Source organism: Penicillium verhagenii, assembly GCF_028828195.1.
Source record: "Penicillium verhagenii strain IBT 33310 chromosome Unknown utg000011l_segment0_segment0, whole genome shotgun sequence".
NCBI classification, from domain to species: Eukaryota; Fungi; Ascomycota; class Eurotiomycetes; order Eurotiales; family Aspergillaceae; genus Penicillium; species Penicillium verhagenii.
This window is the reverse complement of record NW_026643175.1, coordinates 557891-578187: the sequence shown is the minus strand read 5'-3', so window position 1 is coordinate 578187 and position 20297 is coordinate 557891. Positions and strand designations below refer to the sequence as shown.

The following is a 20297-nucleotide window of genomic DNA, read 5'->3' as shown; positions in this document are numbered from 1 at the left end:
ATGTATCAATTACAATTCCGCCGCCCGATATCCCCCTCTGTAGTTGAGACCTGTTGAATTCGCATTTGAAAGAATAAATACAACAAGTGCGGTAAATGCGACCGACCAATCCAGTTCAGTCTATTCATAGACTATCCAGCCATATACTACTGGGAATACTGTGTTTTTGTGTGCCTTTTGATTGGTCAGATTATCGAAGGCGGGCACATGGGCGGTTTGGAATACTTGTCAGGAGAAGTGAACCATGTGACTTGAGGTCACATGGTCTGCTCCTGGTCATGCTGCAGCGCGTGTTGGCTTTGTGTTGGTGTTGGTAGTTAGTCTGGGAAGTGAGAGCTTTTCTCCCCTTCCTTCCTTCCTCTCCATCCCGCTGAGTGAAGAAGAATACCACACAATTGCTTCTTCTTTCTCATTTCCATTCGTTCTCTCCAGCTCTACAGTGTAGATCTGACAATACTTTCTCCACAAACTTATCAAGCTGCAAATGCTTACATTCAATGTTGGGAAACTTCAGGGTCTTCTACGTGATTCTATAACCTCCAAAGCCAACTAGATCCAGTAATGCGGCTGATGGGTCTATCTCAATTGAATTACGCGATAGTCTGACAATACCCAAAGACATTATCCGTAATCACTGATGATCAAGTGCTAACGTTTAGTTGACGTGTTATGGACCTATATTGTATATATACACGGCGAGAGTCTATCTATCATTCCTCTTGGAACGTGCATACATGACATGCACATGTGTGAATCAATTGATCCGGAACTCGCAACATTAAATATGTCCATCTGTGCATATATACATAGTACAATACTTACTCCAATTTCAATCTCGTTGCGGCGTACCTCTCGGTCACTTCAAAGAATCAAAAGAGACCCGGGGTAGAGAGGTTAATCAAGACGTTATGAACGCTTTTTGCGGGTCCAGCCGGTCTGGAATTTGGGTTTAAAGCGGGGCAGTACATGTGCCTCGGTGTTGAAAACCACTTCAGTGAGAGGGAGGAACTCCCTGGGAGAAAACAGCAGATATAAATACTTCAAAGTTTCGGCCTAATTTGAAAATTCAGGTTAGCTGAAAACTGTTGACGGAATAAAATCACAAAAAAGGGACCATGGGGAAGTGTATGTCTCACCAGCCAAAAGCTCTCCATATTATCACGTTGGCGCGGCGTAGATTCAGTCACATCATGCAAAGACGTATATCCCTCTCCATCGGGAACCAAGGTATGCTTCTGGAATGCCTTGAAGATCTCCCAGCCCCATTTTCGGTAGATAGGGTCATTCGTGACTCTAAACATTAAAAAGAGACTCTCCACGGTCTCCGGACGTTGTAAGTTATGAGCATCGGCAGGTTTGATAATAAAGTCTTCTTTCCAAGACTCCTTCTCGTTGCTGCTTCGCGGCCAAGATTGATGTGATGACCTGGAACTTGGCTTGAGCTCGTCGGGATCGGCCTCGAACCATGAGATCTCGGGCGCGAGACCGGATTCAGTGACAGCGTACATTGCCCAACAAGATTTCATCAGCTCCCTTGCCAGTTCCATCTGTTTCTCCCTCTGTGGAGTCCAGGACGGTAGCTTTCGGGCCTCGGCTTCAGTTCGTCCTTCCGTTGCACCAATTGCGATCGAGCCGGGCAAGAAACAAACAAGATGGTCCATTTTTGGTGATAGCTTGCCACCAATTCCGCTAGGTAGCTCGGCAATAATCCGTAGGTGGGAGTGTTTGGTAGTGATGACAAGCTGTTTCTGAATGCCCGCGAGAGCCTCTTCCCACATGTCGCTATAGATAGTCTCCTCGCCGTAGGTTTGGAGATACTGTTTCACCAGATATTCTTCAAAGGGGTCAGCTTGGCATGGTGCATCATTCGGAGAGAATCAAAACATACCATAGTAGGAGTCACCGCGACTGCCGAGGCGGATCTCTTGGTAGGGGAAGCTGCCCGTCTGGGGATTGACGAAGATAGGCAGCAGGCCATCTTGCATGCGGTGGTCATCAAGCACCTTTTGACCGATTCATTAGCTTCAAATCCAAATGGAGCCCACCAAGTGAGCCCACGGGAAAGGGGGCTGATTACTTTCATAATGTGCTCGGCTTTGCGCCAATACACCTCCCGTCCCGTCAATTGCGCGAGGTACTTCATCTCCAGCTGCAGAGTGCCCGCTTCGGCTGTCGACGAAGCCCCACCATCCGTGTGAGATGGCAGACCTTGTCGGGTCCCAATGTTGACACTGGCATAAGGAATTCCCGTTCTGGTATCATAGGCGCTTAAAAGCCGATCGGCCAAGTCGACTGCTTTGGCCTTATAGATGTAGTCCCGGCGGGAGGATACGTCTGGAAGTAGGGTCGATAGGTAGTGTGCTGAGAGTAGCCCGCCGAGCATACGAATGGTTGTCTCGAAGGTATTCACATCTTGGTTCTGATCATAGCTCAAATCGCGATTCAACCATTTCCGGGCATCGGAGAGCTGCGTCGTCAAATTCATGATCATTAAAGTGTCCAAACTGTCGACAATAATCCATCCCAGGCCGCTGGGGCTCATCTGTCCGCCAGTTTTGGAAACGGGGTGGAAAACATCGGCTCCTAGTTGACACGTCGGTGTTAAATTTACCAGGCTGATACGCGGAATGTTGCACTGTCTGTCAAGTTTAAACCCTGACGCTCGGCAAGCTTTGAACTTACCCCAGGAATATTTAGCATAAGCATTCCAACTGGTGGTAAATGCTTTTTTTACTTCCTCGCGGTGAGAATCCCAATAACTATCCTGGTCGGTGGGACGAAAATAATCTAAAACAGTTTCTGTACTGGGCGTGTATATGTGAGTCCCGACCCCAAAGACCAATCCGCCAATCAGCAGAGTGCTAACCACCCTCTTACTAGCGAACCAGATAGGCCATGGCACCGAGTGACGATGTCGATACTTTGGCTGTTTGGGGTGTGTTGATGGCATGGCCGATTGAGATGTTGGGGAAATTTCGTGCGGGGGGCCCTGGCTGGCTAAATAGGGGGGAATCCACTGGCTACTTACTGTACGGAGGATCTTCAGTACGCTGTCTAGCTACATCTGCAGGGACAGGGCTAATCAAGATCCCAGTTTGCTCCAGTATTGCTAATACTAGGCAGATCTGGTGTTATTTATCCCATTCCCTGGCTGGTCAATAGTAAGGGTTATTATACATAGAATACTGTAAACCTGTGTATAGCTTACTAGCATGGCGCTACTGCACTGTGCCATTACCGCGTCTCTGCAGATGCTCTTCATTGGGGCTCTTTATTGGGGGCGAAATTAATTCGAACAGTCAATTGACTGCTAAGTGGATAATCCCATGCACCTTTTCACGCTAGAGTTCGTCTTTTGGGTTCGTCTTTTGACTTGGTCGGTCCGGCCCGTCTGAAATTTTAAAGTAAAGCTTACTATTACCCACCAATAGATTCTTATATTTCAGGACCTCAAGAACAGGTACGGTGCCTACAAGATCTATATACGTCGTGCAGGCGTAATTCCAGGCCAATTGATTCTTGCCCCTGGCTGTCAGCTCATCTGGGGGCCAAACCCACACGAACCACGGCATATTCCGGAGGCTCCGGAGCCCACGGGGGAAATCGCACGGACCTCCGATTCTGGTGGAGAGGGCGGGAGTTATGTAGTGGACTGTGGGTCGAGTATTTCAGGACTTCTATGCTAAAATTTCAGGGCAACTACTGTCAGCGAAGTTTTGAAACCTCCGACAGAAGCAATCAGGAAACCGTGTCGCCGCTTCATCATGATGGCCGACAAGCGACACTAAAATAGATCTTTTATCAATGCCATCTATTGATTGGTCGATGCTGCGCGTGGCGGCTTCGAATCGATAGACTAGTTGCTGCCGGTGTGTGTGCTGGAGCGTACCCTGCATTAGCACGACTTACTATGGTGTATAGGCTTAGGGGCGGCGCCAAGGGAGACTTACAGTTCCTGGCTACGAGACTTGCAAATTTCAGAAGTCACTCCACGTTAGTAGCTGCAATACCAGTCTGTATTGCAATAGCTATCTTGTTATCTATGATTTGGATTATATAGGAACAAAGTCGTTTTCAATCGTATTAGATACTCAAATACAATATTTATGCGAGATCGCCTTCTTGGCGCTACATTTGTAAGCCTCGTGGTTAGGCACTGTATTTAGAAAAGAGATATCCAGCCAGAGCACTAGGCCGACCTTCATAACCACGCATGGATCCTGCTCCCCCGGGGGGCGCTGGCGAAATTTTCCAACCTTTGAGAATCCCACATCAAGTATCCGTAAGCGGACTGGTATTTGCCGTCACCCCCAGCAATCCTCCGCCACGGCGAGGTCCACGCCATCCCTGGGCGATACTTGCAACTATACTTGAATCTCTGGTAAGTGATCAGTCCCCGAGAGCTTCGGCGAATGTCGTAAGCCGATAATACTCCTGGCTAAGTTGAAGCTAAATATCATAGTTTCCAAGCGATTCCAGCGTTGACCGTTTTCTCAATGTCTTCGTACTCTACTGCAACTACAATCCCGGCGGAGACTGATGGAAGTACCATCACATCGTTTCTCCCTCTCGCCACAGTATATACGTTCCCGGGCTCATGTTCAACTAAATACCGTCTGGATAGACCAAGTCTCATGGCGTTCGACCCGGCCTACGGAATAGACGTGCAAACGGGTGTGGACTGTGGTCCTGCAGCTGTAACCACATGGTGGAACAGCCCCGATGTCACTAATGGCGGCTATAAAACAGTGGTGAGCATTGGGCCGGTCAAGTGTCCTTCAGACTGGTCGACAGTCGCGTCTTCCACCAAGGACTCCACCAGCACCGCTTTGATGTGCTGTCCCTTGTAAGTCGGATTTCCCAACTACTGCCCATGCGAAGGTCAATCGAGGGCCACTGATCTAACAGCCACTCTCTCAGCGACTACTACTTAGATGGTGCTATTGCGGGACAACTTGAAGGGAATTGCCTGTCCAATGTTAGCTCAGGGATGACCCTGACATATGGATCCACCTCAGATGACTCGGACTCCTTCACAATAGCCACAACGACGATGTCCTCGAGTTCTACCGTGGGCGCAATAGCCATCGTCGGGTGGAATGTCCAATACGTAGTCTCAGCCACAGCCAGTGTAACGTCCAGCTCCATTGCCACTTCTGCTTCCACTTCTACGTCTACTTCTATTTCCACCTCCACTGCCACTGCTGCTACTACTGCCACTTCCGCTGCCACTTCCACCTCCACTGCCTCGACTACCTCGACTGGTTCCTCTACAACACATTCAACTTCGACAAACACATCGGCAATATCTGACTCGACCACAAGCGGGGGCCTGAGTGTAGGAGCGAAGTGGGGAATCGGCATGGGTGTTGGTGTGGGAGGCATTGGCGTAGTAGCCTTGATAGCCGCTCTGTGGATTTTTTCTCGACGATGGAAGGCACCGCAGGGCCGACGCGTATCCGAGTTGCCGGGGCCTACCAGACAGCAATACGTTCCCGGCGCATGGCAGGGAAACTTAGCGGTGCCGGGTGAAATGGATGGAGCCAGCTATGTCTACGGCCGAAAATCCCAACCCCCAATCGAGTTGAGTTGATGGCCTGCTGTGCTGTACACCCCGCAACCTCCCAAGGTGGGAAGTCGATGTCACTTGTTTGATGCTGAGTCCAAGGTCTTGAGGCTGGGTAAGGAGGCCTTCTAGGATATATCTTATTTTCTTCTCTTCGCTCGCAATAGCTAAGCCCTTTCATGTTTCAAGGCGGTTTATTTATAGAATACCCTTAATTGATCTTTTTATTCTCTTTGAATCATCTGGGTATCGAATCATGAGATTCTTCGCCTCCCACCGCTCATTGTGCCAACCAACACTGCATGCCACAACGGGACAGTGACCAACAGGCCAGAGTGACCGCTCAATAACATATGCCGATTCTCCGCCAAAGGGACATGGTATACAGTTTTGCCTTGATGTAAGAACATAATTCACGGGCGAGCGGCTCAGTCCAAACCACCATTAGATGTTGTAGATTCAAGATAATGCCCAGATGTTCCAATGACCACTGTCTTGTTCTGTTTCATTACTTCTGAGAATATCATTGAAATCAAGCACAAAATATGTGTGTCAAAACAGGGGTGTCGAGGCCAAACGTCCGCAGCTTAAAGTTGTAAAGCTGCTCTTTCTTGTCAAAAGTTAACCAAGGTTCTGATTGATTCACGAGTTGAAGCTAGATAGTCTTCAGAGTTCAACCTTTCAGTAGGTAGATCACCTAGGATTCGTATTGAAATATGGGTTTAGGGGCGTCGGACATAAAATTGTGCACCGTCTTCATGAATTAGGGAAGATAAAATGAGGGAGCTTCGCTTCTAGATTGAGTCTTAATTGTCGACTAACATTAAACAGAAAATGTCTGGTAACAGAAGATGCGGTTTTTGGTGATATGAATATCCTGGGTGTTACTAGGGAGAAATGGCCTAGAGCCCAGATGCTACGAGCTTCGTAGTGAGCTAGCAAAATGGAGTGATGGAGGCGATTTCTAAAAATGGAGGGGAAGCCTCAATGAGCTAAAATACATCCGGGTCATGTGAGCCCGGTAACACTGGGCAAGGGGTTGTGCACGGACGAAGTACATGGGGTGACAAAAGTGTTTGTACGCTTCTATTTTTCCCCGCAAAAAATAGCAAAACTCACCAACTTTGATATTCAATATCTCTATAAATTTCTATATAGACTCTTGTTTTTGATTGTAGCTAAGCTACAAATAATTACTAAATAATTACTTCCTGCTGTTAGAAACTCCGGTATGATTTTTCCTGGCAGACTTACATGACTTTAAAGTTGAGGGTGAGAAAAATTGTTAAAAATTGTTAGCAAACGGGCCGCATCCCCATACTGTAGTAAAAGTTTCGAAAAATGTAATAACTATCCATTTTCTAGGCCAAATAATTCCACAATGCAAGCATTTAAACCGAGTTCCTAACTATACAGATCAATTACCAATCGTTTATTTAGAGTTAAAGTGATTGAAAATTTATCTTTTACGCACAAAGTTGTTAAAATAATCATGACCAAAGAGGGCGAGTTTTGCTGTCTTTTGCGGGGAAAATGGAAGTGTACAAACACTTTTGTCACCCTATGTACATAGGCGATGAAGCCCATCTACTAAACAGGGAAGTCCTACGGACTCCGGAGTACTGAGTGAGTCTTTTGAAATCGAAAATGCCCCTTGGAGCCCTCTAGATAACCATAAAAATATTTTTTTATGCTGGAGTACGAGAATGATACCCTGGAACCGATGCTGATTACGCGTCTTCATAATCACATCTCTACTAGTTCGCAGACCACAAAATACAAATGTAACAATGCCCCTTTCCGTCCCTGCATGCGACCTCCTACTAATCCCTGCAAGTAGGTGGCGCCACCTAAACAAACAGCGACCCGTGAGTTGTTATCTTGAATATGGATGCCTACGAGAGGGTCAAAGCCCGAGATTAACGCCTCGTTGCTTCAGATTGGTCGAATCATACCGATTTTCGAGCCCCTATATGATCCTCAAGTGCTGTATACATACAATTCTTGTAGTTCAAGTTGCATAAATGCATAGCTTCTCCATCTCACTCCAATCGAAAACTTCCAATTCACAATCCTTTCTTCCGCCTCAAAAACAATATCTCCCTAACGGTCACTCCAAAAATGGCCGCCATTACTCTCGAGCCTCAAGACCATAAGCGAGATGCAGATTTCAAGCAGGCGCTACATGGCAAAACAGGTCAGGATCAAAACTCATTCATGAATATTATGCGCAAGAACAAGGATGCTCAAAAGATCGCCGTGGACGAATACTTCAAGCACTGGGATAACAAAGGTGCCGATGACGAGACTTCCAAGACCCGCGAATCCAGACGCAAGGAATATGCGACCCTCACCCGACACTACTACAACCTCGCGACCGACTTCTACGAGTACGGCTGGGCGCAGAGTTTCCACTTCTGTCAATTCAGCAAGAGCGAGCCATTTAAGCAAGCATTAGCTCGACACGAACATTACCTCGCGCTTAAAATGGGTATCCAGGAGGGTCACCGGGTTCTCGACGTCGGTTGCGGTGTTGGTGGTCCTGCGAGGGAAATCGCCAAGTTCACCCGGTGCAGTGTCCTCGGGCTTAACAACAACGACTACCAAGTTGAGCGTGGTACTCTGTACGCACACAAGGAAGGCCTCAGTGATCAGGTCAGCTTCACCAAAGGCGACTTTATGCAAATGACATTCCCGGACGAAAGTTTTGACGCTGTCTACGCGATCGAAGCTACGGTGCACGCCCCGAGTCTGGAAGGAATCTACTCGGAGATTTTCCGGGTCCTCAAGCCTGGCGGCGTCTTTGGTGTTTACGAGTGGTTGATGACCGAGAACTACGACAACGATGACCTCCGTCACCGTGCGATTCGTCTTGGGATCGAGCAAGGGAATGGAATTAGCAATATGGAGAAGATCTCTGTCGCTCTGGACGCGATGAAGAAGGCTGGTTTTGTGCTTGAGGTCAGCGAGGATCTTGCCGATCACAATGACGAGCTTCCTTGGTACTGGCCTCTCAGCGGGGATTTGAAATACACGCAGAGCCTTTGGGACTTGCCGACCCTGGTACGCATGACCCATGTTGGCCGTGGACTGGCGCATGGCATTGTTGGTGCACTTGAGATGGTTGGCGTTGCGCCAAAGGGATCACGGAAGACAGCCGATTCGCTTGCTGAGGGCGCAGACTGTCTTGTCGCGGGCGGAAAGGAGAAGCTATTCACGCCTATGTATCTGATGGTTGGTCGTAAGCCAGAGGCTTGACTCTTCTTTCTAAAGAAAGAAAAATAGCTCTGCCCAGGTGTAGCTTCTGGATACTTCTTTTTTCTATTTACATGAGCTTCAAAGTGTTTCTTGCTGTACAACACCGGCATTTCTTTCTGTTCCTGTAAAGTTCAGTATAAAAATCCATGTGAGCCACTTTCTAGCATTTGTAAAGAATAAAACATACACAGTTGTTCCTTTCTATAACAGTTTTTTATAGCTATACACCGCAAACATAGAAACAACAATTATCCGCCCAAGGCATTCCGTTATAACCACTGTAGGCCATCCCTCTTGTTGGCCGAAGAAAGCCATGATAAGAAACAGGGCGATATGGATTGATGTTGAGCAGATCAGTTGCATAGTACATGCATTCTTGAAGCCCAATTGAGTGAAGGTCCAGACCGGGAAAGCAGATAGAAAGCCCTCAAACAGACTACTCCAAAAGGGAGCCCACTTGGGTGATGGTGGCAGTGAGGCAAAAAAACCTCCAAAGACCTTTTCTTCGGTGGACATGATTTGTTTGGTGGTATGGTATTTTGAATGGTAGAGAAAACATTGAATGTGTGAATGAGTGAAAAGACCTGGCTCTGGCCCCCACCCCCACGCTGCAGATGTTTCAAATCCGCAAGGATGAGGCTAAAATTCTCCGTCTTGGGAGAACTGAATAATATGGATAAAGTTATGCTTTTCTTTGCGTTACCAACCAGTATACTTAACTAGCAGGTATGAATTAACAATTACATTACTACAGGATATCTATTGCGCTCTGCCTAATCTTATCTTTCATTACCACCAAATCCAGTTGACCACTCCACCTGTAGTATTCGTTTGCAATTGTAATTGTAATGGAAAGCCAGCGCGTACGATCATTTTTTACGATATCACCACTTCTCGAAGACCTTCCTGTATCCAGGGGACCAAAGAATTGCGATTGTGATGGATCCTTTACATATTCGATAGACCCACACGACCCACACGACCCGCGAATGGCGATGAACGTACCTGCTGCAGGGGTGATCTGGAATTCCACCATGTGGCATACCGCACGAGCGATGAGGCTGAATGTGGCAGTGCGGAACTGTGGCGCTGGAGTTGATGCTTGTTTCAGCGAGATTGAATCTTGAAGACGACGTGACGAACACAGAAGTGGTGAGAATTTCATGGTGGACCCTTGACGCGCGGCACTATGTACTAGCTCCCCATTTTCGCTTCTTGGCTTTTCGCTAGAGTTGCCGGTTTTGGATACCTATTGTCGATCGTTCTACTTAGCGATACCCACTGACAATAGCGCGCTGACGTGTAAAGACAAAGCAGAGATCTTTTCGATTTTTAAGTGGCGCGGAAACGAAGTGCAATTGTCCGCCCCGCTCAAAGGCAAAATCCATTTGCACCTCTTGACCCTAATGATGGACCTGACCCCGATTCGATATTTCCCCTCATCTTTAAACCCGCGACATTCCTCGGTTTCTTTGTTCACTATGCTGGCCCATTTCGTGCTCGTGCGATCAGTACTCGGCACCCAAAAACAACATGTCAGACCCCCATAGACTGGGGAATCCCAATGACGTGACAATCGACATCCCCCTACAAAGCCACTCGAGCCGGAATCATGACGACGCAGAAATCTGGAATACGAGCAGCAGTACCAGTGTGCCTTCCAACGAAAACGAGAAGTCCGATATTAAAGGACTTGCAGGACGGCGTCGCACAACCGGCTTCGAAAGCAGCGATAAAGATTCCGAATCGCTAAAAGACGGAACAATCAATCGGATCGGAGAGTTTTATCAGGCGTTCTTCCACTTCTCGATTGTGACTCGATATGCGATTTACGTATTCCCCATTGGTATCTTGATCGCGATTCCGATTATCGTGGGTGCGACGGCGGCACCGAATGCCCACATCGGAGGCGTGCACATTTATTGGTTTTTTACATGGATTGAGATCCTTTGGGTTAGCCTGTGGGGGTGCAAGGTCTTTGCTCAGTATCTCCCTCGCGTGTTTCAGTCCCTGTGTGGTATTGTGAGCTCTGGGACGCGCAAATATGCGCTCATACTGGGTGCTCTGGAAATACCTCTTACTCTGGTCCTATGGAACGTTATCGCATTGGTGACATTCCTGCCTGTAAGTGCCGGACAGCAGAATATATTGCGAAATGCGAAAGACGTTAACCCTCGGTGTACAGATTATGCGTTTTGGAGCTGGAAACAACAGCGATATTTCTAGCTGGGAAAGCAGCATCAAGAACATCCTATTTGGTCTCCTTATTTGTAGCCTGATTTATATGGGTGAAAAGGCCATTGTTCAACTCATCTCCATCAGCTACCACCGCAAACAGTTCGATGCTAAAATCAAGCAGTCAAAGCGTAATGTGCACCTGGTCAATCTGTTATTCGATGCCTCGCGCAAAATGTTTCCTGTTTATTGTCGTGAATTCCTGGAAGAGGATAAGATGATCTTCGACTCCTTTTTTACCCAGGCAACTGACAAGATGGGTGCTAAAAAGAGCAGTATTAATCCTTTGCGTATGGTTCAAAATGTTGGACATAATGTTGGCCGTCTAGGAGATAAGGTTACCAGTGCGTTCGGTAACGTCGCAGCAGAGCTCACTGGAAAGCAAGTGTTCAATCCGAATGCGACACACTCCATTGTGGTTCAAGCACTTGAGCGACAGCGGTGTGCTACTGCAATCGCTCGCCGTATCTGGCTATCTCTGGTAGTTGAAGGCCACGATGCATTATACTTGGAAGATATCGTCGAGGTCTTTGGCCCAGCTCACAAGGAAGAGGCAGAGGAATGTTTCCACGCTCTGGACAAGGACGGCAACGGAGACGTCAGCCTCGATGAGATTATCCTGACTATTACTGAATTCGGTCGTATACGCAAGGCACTGAATCATTCTATGCATGATGTGGACCAAGCTATCCGTGTACTTGACGGGCTGCTCATGGCTATTGCCTCTGTGCTAGGAATCCTGGCTTTCCTGTCTTTTGTGACCAGTGGTCTACATACTATCATCACCGCCGGTGCATCTGCTCTCCTGTCTTTCAGTTTCGCATTCTCCAGCACTGCCGCGGAAGTTCTTGGATCCTGCGTTTTCTTGTTTGTGAAGCATCCTTTCGATATCGGAGATCGTGTGGAGGTCAGCGATAAGCCGTATGTCGTTGAACGTATCTCGCTTCTCTTTACGGTCTTCCGCAACGTGAAAGACCATCGTCTAACGCAAATCCCAAACAATATCTTGAACAACCTTTGGGTTGACAACTTTACGAGGGCAAACGCGATGCATGAACAACTCACTGTATCCTGTTCTTTTGATACCACATTCGCCGAGATCGAAGCGTTACGCGAAGAACTCCAAGTCTTCGTTCGTGATGCAGAGAATAGCCGCGACTTCCAATCAGATATTAACATCGAGATTCTCGGTGTCGGCGAGTCAATGGACAAAGTTCAAATATGCGTCGATATTCGGCATAAATCTAATTGGTCCAACGAAACTGTTCGCGCGACGCGACGCTCAAAGTTCATGTGCGCTTTGATTCTTGCCATGCGCAAACTCAAGATGAGACCTCCCGGTACCACCCGTGACGAAGAGAAGGATGACGAGAACGATGACAATAATGATACCGAAATGGCCAAAAACGAGTACAGCATCGGTGATCTCAAGACGACGCCAGCTGCAGCGGCCGCGGCCGCCGAGATTGTCACCTCCGACATCTCCCCTTCATCAGACGTCATCATAGCTTCCGGAGTTGACCAAACTCCAACCACATCTGGGACACTCAAGCATCGCCCAACGACTAGAGAGAGCGAAGCCGCCATGATCGAAAAACTGAACACCCGTTCATCCGCTTTCGAATCTTCTCGTGAAGACGGTCTCCATCGGAAAGCCAGCAGCAACACCATGGGCTCTGGCCAGAGTCAGCTTTCTTCTCATTCAATTTCCACTGGCCACCGCAAGGCCGGCACCCATGTTCCATACACACAGGAAGACATTCTCAGTATGCAATCATACCCAATGTCGCCGGCGCGTGCAGATGTCGCTGCATCTGGCGTAGACGAGAAATTCGGGTCTGGGGTCTCGAACTCTTTCAACAACTTCAACTATCAGACTCAATCCCAAAGTCTGGATCAACCTCCTATCCTGCCAGACGTCGCGATCAATCAATCTAGCAACGAAATTTTCTCCCAAGAAGATGAACAAGCTATGAGACAAGACTCAAGGTCCTATCACGAGAACACCCTGCAATCCCAACAGACAGAAGCCAAGCAGTCCAGTCGGTCTTCCTCACCGAGTTCAAGGATAGACATCAATGATGTTACCACAGAGGAGCCACGTAGTTTCTGATCTGTATAGCCCGAACAAGAAATCAATTATTCCAAGCTTTGAACATTTGAATGTCCCGGTTTACAGCCCGAACACCACTTTTTTGCATCGATGATCGGACTACCCTAAATTTTATGCTCTACCCCGAAATCGTCTCCCAAGCTATTGATAGCAGAGGAAGAAAGAGAGGCGATAAATAATTTAAGGGTTCCGACTTTATGACGGCATGCAAGGGAATATCGCTAGTTAAGCACTGATGGCTATAGGATACACAGGGGGCCTCTTACCAGAATGTGGGGAGGCTCTCGGTCGGTTACTGTATTACCATCTGCAGGATTGCGGATTAGACATGTGGAAATAGATTTCAATGGCGAGATTTGCTTGGAATCGCCCGGAGTAAGATAGTTTCCACATGAGAATTTCCAAGTGTTCCTACGGGCTCAGAAGCAGCTTGGATGGCTGAACTGGATCTGACCAAGCCGGTTCGGCTCGAACCGTTCCTGGAGACGCTTTACCTTGCCCCACATCGATCTACCGCGTGCTGGGTTATAGGCCAGCCTCATTTCTGACTAGTCTTACTTAGCCTTATAAGTCACCTGATGATGACAACGCAGAGACTCTACCCCTCTTGAAGTTGGGCGTTAGGCAAAATCCTCTTCATATAGAATTTGAAGGACCTACTTATCGATCATGGCCGCTATGGCATCAATGTCATTCCGTGGCGAGAACTATGGGATCCAGATCGGAGATAACAGCGGCTCAGTTCATGCGGAATTCCATCCTCCTCGTAAGGCGCAGTGACTCAAACATCGCCTTCACCCACTAACCTGCGTCCCATCTAGATCGACCGGAAACCCCACCCGGGCCTCTATCAAATGTCCCATTCCCGCGTGACCCAGACTTCGTTCGTCATGATACTCTGCTGGACCAGCTTCATAATAAATCCTTAGTCCCTGGGGCAAGAATCGCGCTGGTCGGCCTCGGCGGTGTCGGGTAAGCGAAGAGCAATTTATTTACTGTTCATTACTCACAACTCAAAGGAAATCACAACTCGCGATCGAATACACCTACCGAGTCTGATGCGAATCTCCGGGAACTTGGATTTTCTGGCTTCATGCAAGTAATGAAACCCGCTTCGAGCAAAGTTTTTGGGAAATTGCCGACGAACTCAAACTCCCCGGGCGTCGGGACCTGGGAGTTAATATATTCCAACTAACGGAGAATTGGCTCTGAGATGAGACGAAAGGAAGATGGATCTGTGTTATTGATAATGTTGATGACGAGTTCCTTTGCTCAACCCTGATGGTGAGAAAAGACAACTAGACGAAAGTGCTAATAAATACCCCTACTAAACTACTGGTAGAATACCTTCCTCGAAGGCCGCATAGATTCACTATTTTAATAAGTCGAAGTCGAGAAATTGCGTTGAAAATGGTCAATGATACAGACCTCATCCACGTTCAGCCAATGGCAAGATCCGAGGCCTTAGACCTCTTCTAAAAGAAAATGGATTAGCCGGAAGACAGCCAAGAGAGCCAACAATTAGTAGAGCTATTAGAATACATACCGCTAGTAATTGTGTAGGCAGCTAGCTATATTCGGAATCGGGCACCTTGCTGTTCAGTAGCACAGTATCTAAGGGATTTCCGAAAGGATCGGTAAGTAACAGAGCTGCTACGAGAAGAGGTCTGTTATATACACTGGGACTGGGAAGCAAAGAATTCTATCTTAGTAATATGGTAAATATTATTTAAGTATATACGCGAAATGAGGCCATCTGTAGCGGACTTGCTTTCACTCATGAGCTTTTGTGACTGATAAGGAATATCCGAGAATCTTGTACGGCCTCACTCTCTAAACATAGTAATATCACCTATAGAGCTCGGTAGTAGCTCTAGTGACTCGGAATTATTGATATCGGATTTTTGCGCTGATTTTGAGCATGATGTGGATATATTAAGAGACTTCTTATTTATATCTACCAGTGAAAACAGTAGTTCATTTATAATACACCGACTTGTGCAACTTTCTACCCGCGCGTGGCTGAAGTCACATGGAGAGGAAGAGTAATGGCAGGAGAGGTTCATCAAGAATTTAGCTAAGGAGTTCCCTAGTGGTGATTATGGAACTTGGGAACAGTACCAGGCTCTTTATCCCCATATTAAATCAGCAATGTTGCAATAGCTAAAGTCTCGGGAATGTCAAACAGAATTATCTGGATTACTCTGTAAAGGCGCCTAGTATACATTTGGATTAGGCTTGTTTGGTGATATGGAGGAGATGGCATCGAAGTCAAAAAAGCAGATAGTGAAATTGTTTGGTCACAGAAGTGAGATAGCTCTTGAGAGCACAGGGATACTAGTAATAGCCTATCAAAACCAAGGCCAGTAGGAAGAAGCCAAGCAGCTAGAGGTACAGGTGATGGAAACAAGCAAGATAAAGCTTGGTGAGGATCATCCTAACACACTGAGAAGTATGTCTAATCTGGCATTAACATACCGGGATCAAGGCCAGTGGAAAGAGGCTGAGGAGCTGGAGGTACAGGTGATGGAGACTCATAAGATAAAGCTTGGCGAGGGTCATCCTAATATACTGATGAGTATGGCCAATCTGGGATCAATATACCAGAATCAAGGCCGGTGGAAAGAGGCCAAGCAGCTAAAGGTACAGGTGGTGGAGGCTTATAAGATGAAGCTTGGCGAGGATCATCCTAATACACTGACGAGTATGGCCAATCTGGCATTGACGTACTGGAATCAAGGCCGGTGGGAAGAGGCCGAGCAGCTAGAGGCACAGGTGATGGAAATAAACAAGTTAAAGCTTGGTGAGGATCATCCCGACATACTGATGAGTATGGCCAATCTGGCATTAACATACCAGAATCAAGGCCGGTGGGAAGAGGCCGAGCAGCTAGGAGTACAGGTGATGGAAACAAGCAAGATGAAGCTTGGTGAGGATCATCCTGACACGCTGAGAAGTATGAGCAACCTAGCTGTGACCCTCTGGTCAGTAGGTCAAGCCAAACCTGCCTTACTTTTATTGGCCGAATGCGCTCGAATGCGCGAGCAAAAACTAGGCCTGGATCATCCGGATACCATATGTTCCAAGTCTGCTCTCGAAAAATGGCGTAGGAAGGAGATTTCCACATCTTCATCCTCTCAATTCTCTCAGGCGTCGACTGAAAGCAAAAAGAACCAAATGCTATCAAATTGCCCAGAAATCTCCGAGCAAGTGCCCAGGCAAGACGGACGCCGTAGGCGCACAATCCTCTCGCGCCTATTTCGGAGGAAGTAGTGCCCTTCTCTCCTACTCCTCTGTAGTGAGGCGTTTCTTGCGGATCCGTTTACTTTCAATCTCACCTTATTAAGCTTGGCCTATATGGTGTTTACTTGGAAACTCCTCTGTCGGAATGCTTGTCAGAGCAGGGTCAGGTGACCCCTCTGGGTATATCCATTGCTTGCTTGCTTGCTTGCTTCTCTCTTTTCCCTTCTTCTTCTTCTTCTTCTCTCCATCCTGTCACATGTCGACACTGCAGGTGTAACATGTCGACAGTCTTTGTCCGTTTTGCTCCATTTCCGAATGGGGTTTAGTTCCTGTTGTCAACCTTAAGGTACTTAAGGTTGGCTTTCTCTTCCTGTTTCCTTTCTCCTTTGCTTTCTCTTTATTTTTCTTGTCTCTGTTTTTCTTGAGTCTGGGACCTTTAGGACAATTTTATTGTTTTCTTGCTTGCTTCCTCACCAATTCTCCCGAGATTGTCCATAGCCAAACCAGTTGCTTTCCTCTCTCCGTTTCCTTCCCCTGAGCAGCGGCTGTATTTCGCTGCCAGCAATGCTAAAGTAACTACATACTCCGCAGTAGTTTAGTCAAGCAGCGAGAAACATTTACCTCGTCCCATCAACCTACTCTATCTACTACTCGAATATTGGTGGTGTAGAAAGCAAAGGAGCTAAATATAGATTCGTTCTTAAAGTAGACTTGTTTATTCCACGTAATATTTGAAATTATCATATTGTTCGTTCCAGTCTGTTTCGCCTTTTATACTATTTATGTCATTCTGATATTCAATGTTGATTAACCAAGTGCCCATGATACGATGAACAATGACCATACATATGTATCAGCCGATAAGGCTTGAACTTCTAGATACAAGCAGGAAGGTGATGTAACATTTGAATGTAGTAATCATACATACGTAAGAACGTACTCCCCCACTACAATATGTATCCAAAAAATAGAAATCACAGAAAAAAATGGTGCATCATGATTCATGTGACCCTGTGCATGTACGTAGATTCAATGTAAAAGGAAGTGCAGCGATTCAACATACAGTGGAGTTGAGGGATTCAACATATAATACAGCGCTACAAATAAGGAACATTTGAAAAGCAGCGATTTAATTTATACCAAGGTTTCAAAAACGCGAATGCACCTTTTGCTGCACGGGCGGAACATTGATTCAGGTCTGCCAGGACCACTCAGAAAAGACCTGAATTGTGGGCCCTAGGTTACCACGACCTTAGATATGACTGTTGTATGTCTGTGTTGTTAGTTATATTTACTTTCAATTCTTCAATCCTATATACTCCATCTCAATACCCTTTCTAGTACATACGACCATAGGGTGTGGAGAACAGGGCTTCCCGTCCGCTCAGCCGTACTTCCGCCACACGCCGGTCAGTTAGTAGTATGGTGGGTGACCACATGCGAATCCTGACTGTTGTATGTTTTTTGTTTTTGAAGTCAAAGCAGTCCCTTTAGAAACATTGAAGGAACGGGCCAATCACTGTTTATGTCTCGCTCTCCCTGGCTGAAATCGTCAATCTGTCTTACCGCGGGCCAATAATTGTTTTTAATGTCCTTGGATATTGCAGTGATGCCATGCTATTCTGATCACCCAACACAACAGGGTGAGTCGTGACTTCTATAACAAATTCAGTAGTAGACGAATGTAAGTATTGTTGGCCGTCTTCGGTACGTGGCACACTAACAGCCACATACTAAAGGCTTGGGAGCGGGGTAGAGCCAACAAAGCAATATGAATCTCTTCATATATTACAAGAAATTTTAACTTACTAAAAGCTAATCATCTGCCTGGATAAGACTATGCAGTATTCGCGCTTTCATTACAGTAACTAAAAATGATGTTCGGCAGAAATCAGGTGCTTGAACGGAATGACATCGAATTATGGCCACGGCGGCTGCTGCACGTCCCGACTATGACATCCTACGAGTGGGAAGATGGGAATAAGTATGGAGGCGACACCGAGCCGAAATTCAACATCTTATCATACACCTGGGGCCGATGGGAGATTCCCGATGGGGCAAGGTTACCTGTTCAGAACGTGACGTGGGATATTCCTGCTATTGACCCAGCGCGCTTCACTGTCCCGCAATTTGAGCATGTTCTCCTTCAAGTGGCTGGGGAAAACTCTTGGGTTTGGCTTGACGTTGCTTGTATTGACCAGATTGACGACCTCGTCAAACTGGACGAGGTTGGCAGGCAAGCAGGCATTTTCAACAATGCGGACGAGTCCTACGTGTGGTTACACGGTACTCCAGAGAAAAAATTGCAATCCGCCATGTCCACCCTCCAACACCTCGCCGATCGGCTCGATGGTGACGAAGTCTCAGAGTACGTGAGTGAATTAGGCAACGTCCCGATTCACTATGGTGCAAGCCCCAGTCAAACACCAGCATGCCTAGATGAACCTGCGTGGCTGGATGCAGTGTTGGCTGTCGTTGAGGAGTTCATACAGGACAAATGGTTCTCGTCTCTCTGGACTCTACAAGAGTGTTTCTTGCGAAAAGATGCCCGCTTTCTTTCACACGAGGGCGTTGAGCCTGTCCGGCCAGGTTTCCAATACTTCGGTCTTCTGAACTTTATTCAAAATCTAGGCGCCATTCAGGATGCGGTCCATGGTCGGCTTGTGAAATTGCGCAGCTCTAGATTGCATGGAGGTGGGGGAAACACCCCGGGCGCGAACAAGACGCAACGCTCGTTTCAGCATCTTCTAGAAGTGCTATCTCCACTCGCCCTGGTCGCCTGGGAGTTCGAGCCGATGATTTACCACGCTGCGGCGCGTCGCATGACAAGACGCCCCGCGGATCGCGTGTATGGGATCATGCAGGTATATGGATTCACTTTGGGAAAAGTCGCAGAGCCCGACCGGGATTTCACGGTCGAGGAACTCGAGGACCAACTCGGGCTAGCTATCAGCAGTCGGTCTTCAGTGATGGGGCAGTACTTTGTCCACGATGTGGAACCAGAGACAGGAAGAGCATGGCGGATATCAAGCAACATGCATGTTCCCGAGCAGATGCGACTGGTTGGTCTAATCCTTGAAGATGAATGCACAATTCGAGCTTCTGGGTCCGGCAGTGCTCCCGTCTTTCAAGGTGGTCGATGCTCTATGGAAGATCTGATAAAAACGTGGGATCAAATGAAGAATTTCATGACCGAGCATTCGGGGATACACCTCTGGGAAGGTGAACCGACGGCGGTTCAATATATTGCTCTGGATGCATGTGCAGAATTGACACGGCTCTTGTCCCTGGATCTATTATACGGGGATGATATGAATGTGGCGACACAGCAGACCCTGGCCTGGGAGCTTGTTCGGGTGTTTGGACAGGACCTGACGGTTCTTCTGTTGGGAAAACTTTACGATCCAAACGGCGATGACGACTCCGCGGATAGCGAATGCGAGAGTACTGAAGTTATGAGTGATTTGGTCGGGTCTATAGGGCTAATTGTGCGCCCAGTTTTAACCACCGGTGGCAAGGGCATGGTATGGCAGCGAATCGGAATATGTATATGGCCTCATATTACTGTTGCAGGTGGCATTGTGGCACCTACTTTTGTAGAGGCTAAACTCACACTTGGTTAGCAACATTTGAATGTTAAAGACTCGGTGGTAGCCAGAACTCTTGGAATCAGGTGGCCCGCGCTTCCTTTGTTTGTTCTAGATAGCAGGCTGCGTCTCTCTTTCGTTCTTCGGATAATCTAACCAGTTAAAACGGCGGACGCCACTCAAAGAATAAGCACTGTTCACAGAAGCAATTAAATTGAGCTCCCAATAGAGCTCCACTTGGACGTAAAATGGCAACACGCCCTGGTGTAACGTGTTTGCCTCCGAACCTTTTCTA

The 20297-nt window shown here is 47.3% G+C and overlaps 7 protein-coding genes across 7 annotated transcripts; 6 read left to right on the top strand and 1 right to left on the bottom strand.

Moving 5' to 3' along the window:
- Positions 1 to 906: 906 nt before the first annotated feature.
- N7466_010610 (glycoside hydrolase family 47 protein) lies at positions 907 to 2950 on the bottom strand (the record flags this gene model as incomplete). The annotated part of the gene is made up of 5 exons (XM_057169999.1): positions 907 to 1053; positions 1137 to 1834; positions 1889 to 2003; positions 2078 to 2583; positions 2683 to 2950. The coding sequence occupies 5 exons, from the start codon at positions 2948 to 2950 to the stop codon at positions 907 to 909; spliced, it is 1734 nt and encodes a 577-aa protein (XP_057016608.1).
- A 1546-nt stretch (positions 2951 to 4496) lies between these two features.
- Positions 4497 to 5593, top strand: N7466_010609 (uncharacterized protein; the record flags this gene model as incomplete). Its single annotated transcript, XM_057169998.1, has 2 exons — positions 4497 to 4846; positions 4921 to 5593. The coding sequence occupies 2 exons, from the start codon at positions 4497 to 4499 to the stop codon at positions 5591 to 5593; spliced, it is 1023 nt and encodes a 340-aa protein (XP_057016607.1).
- A 2094-nt stretch (positions 5594 to 7687) lies between these two features.
- Positions 7688 to 8824, top strand: N7466_010608 (sterol methyltransferase; the record flags this gene model as incomplete). The annotated part of the gene is made up of 1 exon (XM_057169997.1): positions 7688 to 8824. One exon carries the CDS (start codon positions 7688 to 7690, stop codon positions 8822 to 8824), a length of 1137 nt encoding a protein of 378 aa, XP_057016606.1.
- A 1533-nt stretch (positions 8825 to 10357) lies between these two features.
- On the top strand, positions 10358 to 13172 carry N7466_010607 (uncharacterized protein; the record flags this gene model as incomplete). The annotated part of the gene is made up of 2 exons (XM_057169996.1): positions 10358 to 10948; positions 11010 to 13172. 2 exons carry the CDS (start codon positions 10358 to 10360, stop codon positions 13170 to 13172), a joined length of 2754 nt encoding a protein of 917 aa, XP_057016605.1.
- Positions 13173 to 13841: 669 nt separating this feature from the next.
- Positions 13842 to 14231, top strand: N7466_010606 (uncharacterized protein; the record flags this gene model as incomplete). The annotated part of the gene is made up of 3 exons (XM_057169995.1): positions 13842 to 13938; positions 13994 to 14144; positions 14192 to 14231. 3 exons carry the CDS (start codon positions 13842 to 13844, stop codon positions 14229 to 14231), a joined length of 288 nt encoding a protein of 95 aa, XP_057016604.1.
- A 1395-nt stretch (positions 14232 to 15626) lies between these two features.
- Positions 15627 to 16445, top strand: N7466_010605 (uncharacterized protein; the record flags this gene model as incomplete). Its single annotated transcript, XM_057169994.1, has 1 exon — positions 15627 to 16445. The coding sequence occupies one exon, from the start codon at positions 15627 to 15629 to the stop codon at positions 16443 to 16445; it is 819 nt and encodes a 272-aa protein (XP_057016603.1).
- Positions 16446 to 18289: 1844 nt separating this feature from the next.
- On the top strand, positions 18290 to 20038 carry N7466_010604 (uncharacterized protein; the record flags this gene model as incomplete). Its single annotated transcript, XM_057169993.1, has 1 exon — positions 18290 to 20038. The coding sequence occupies one exon, from the start codon at positions 18290 to 18292 to the stop codon at positions 20036 to 20038; it is 1749 nt and encodes a 582-aa protein (XP_057016602.1).
- Between the last annotated feature and the right edge of the window lie 259 nt (positions 20039 to 20297).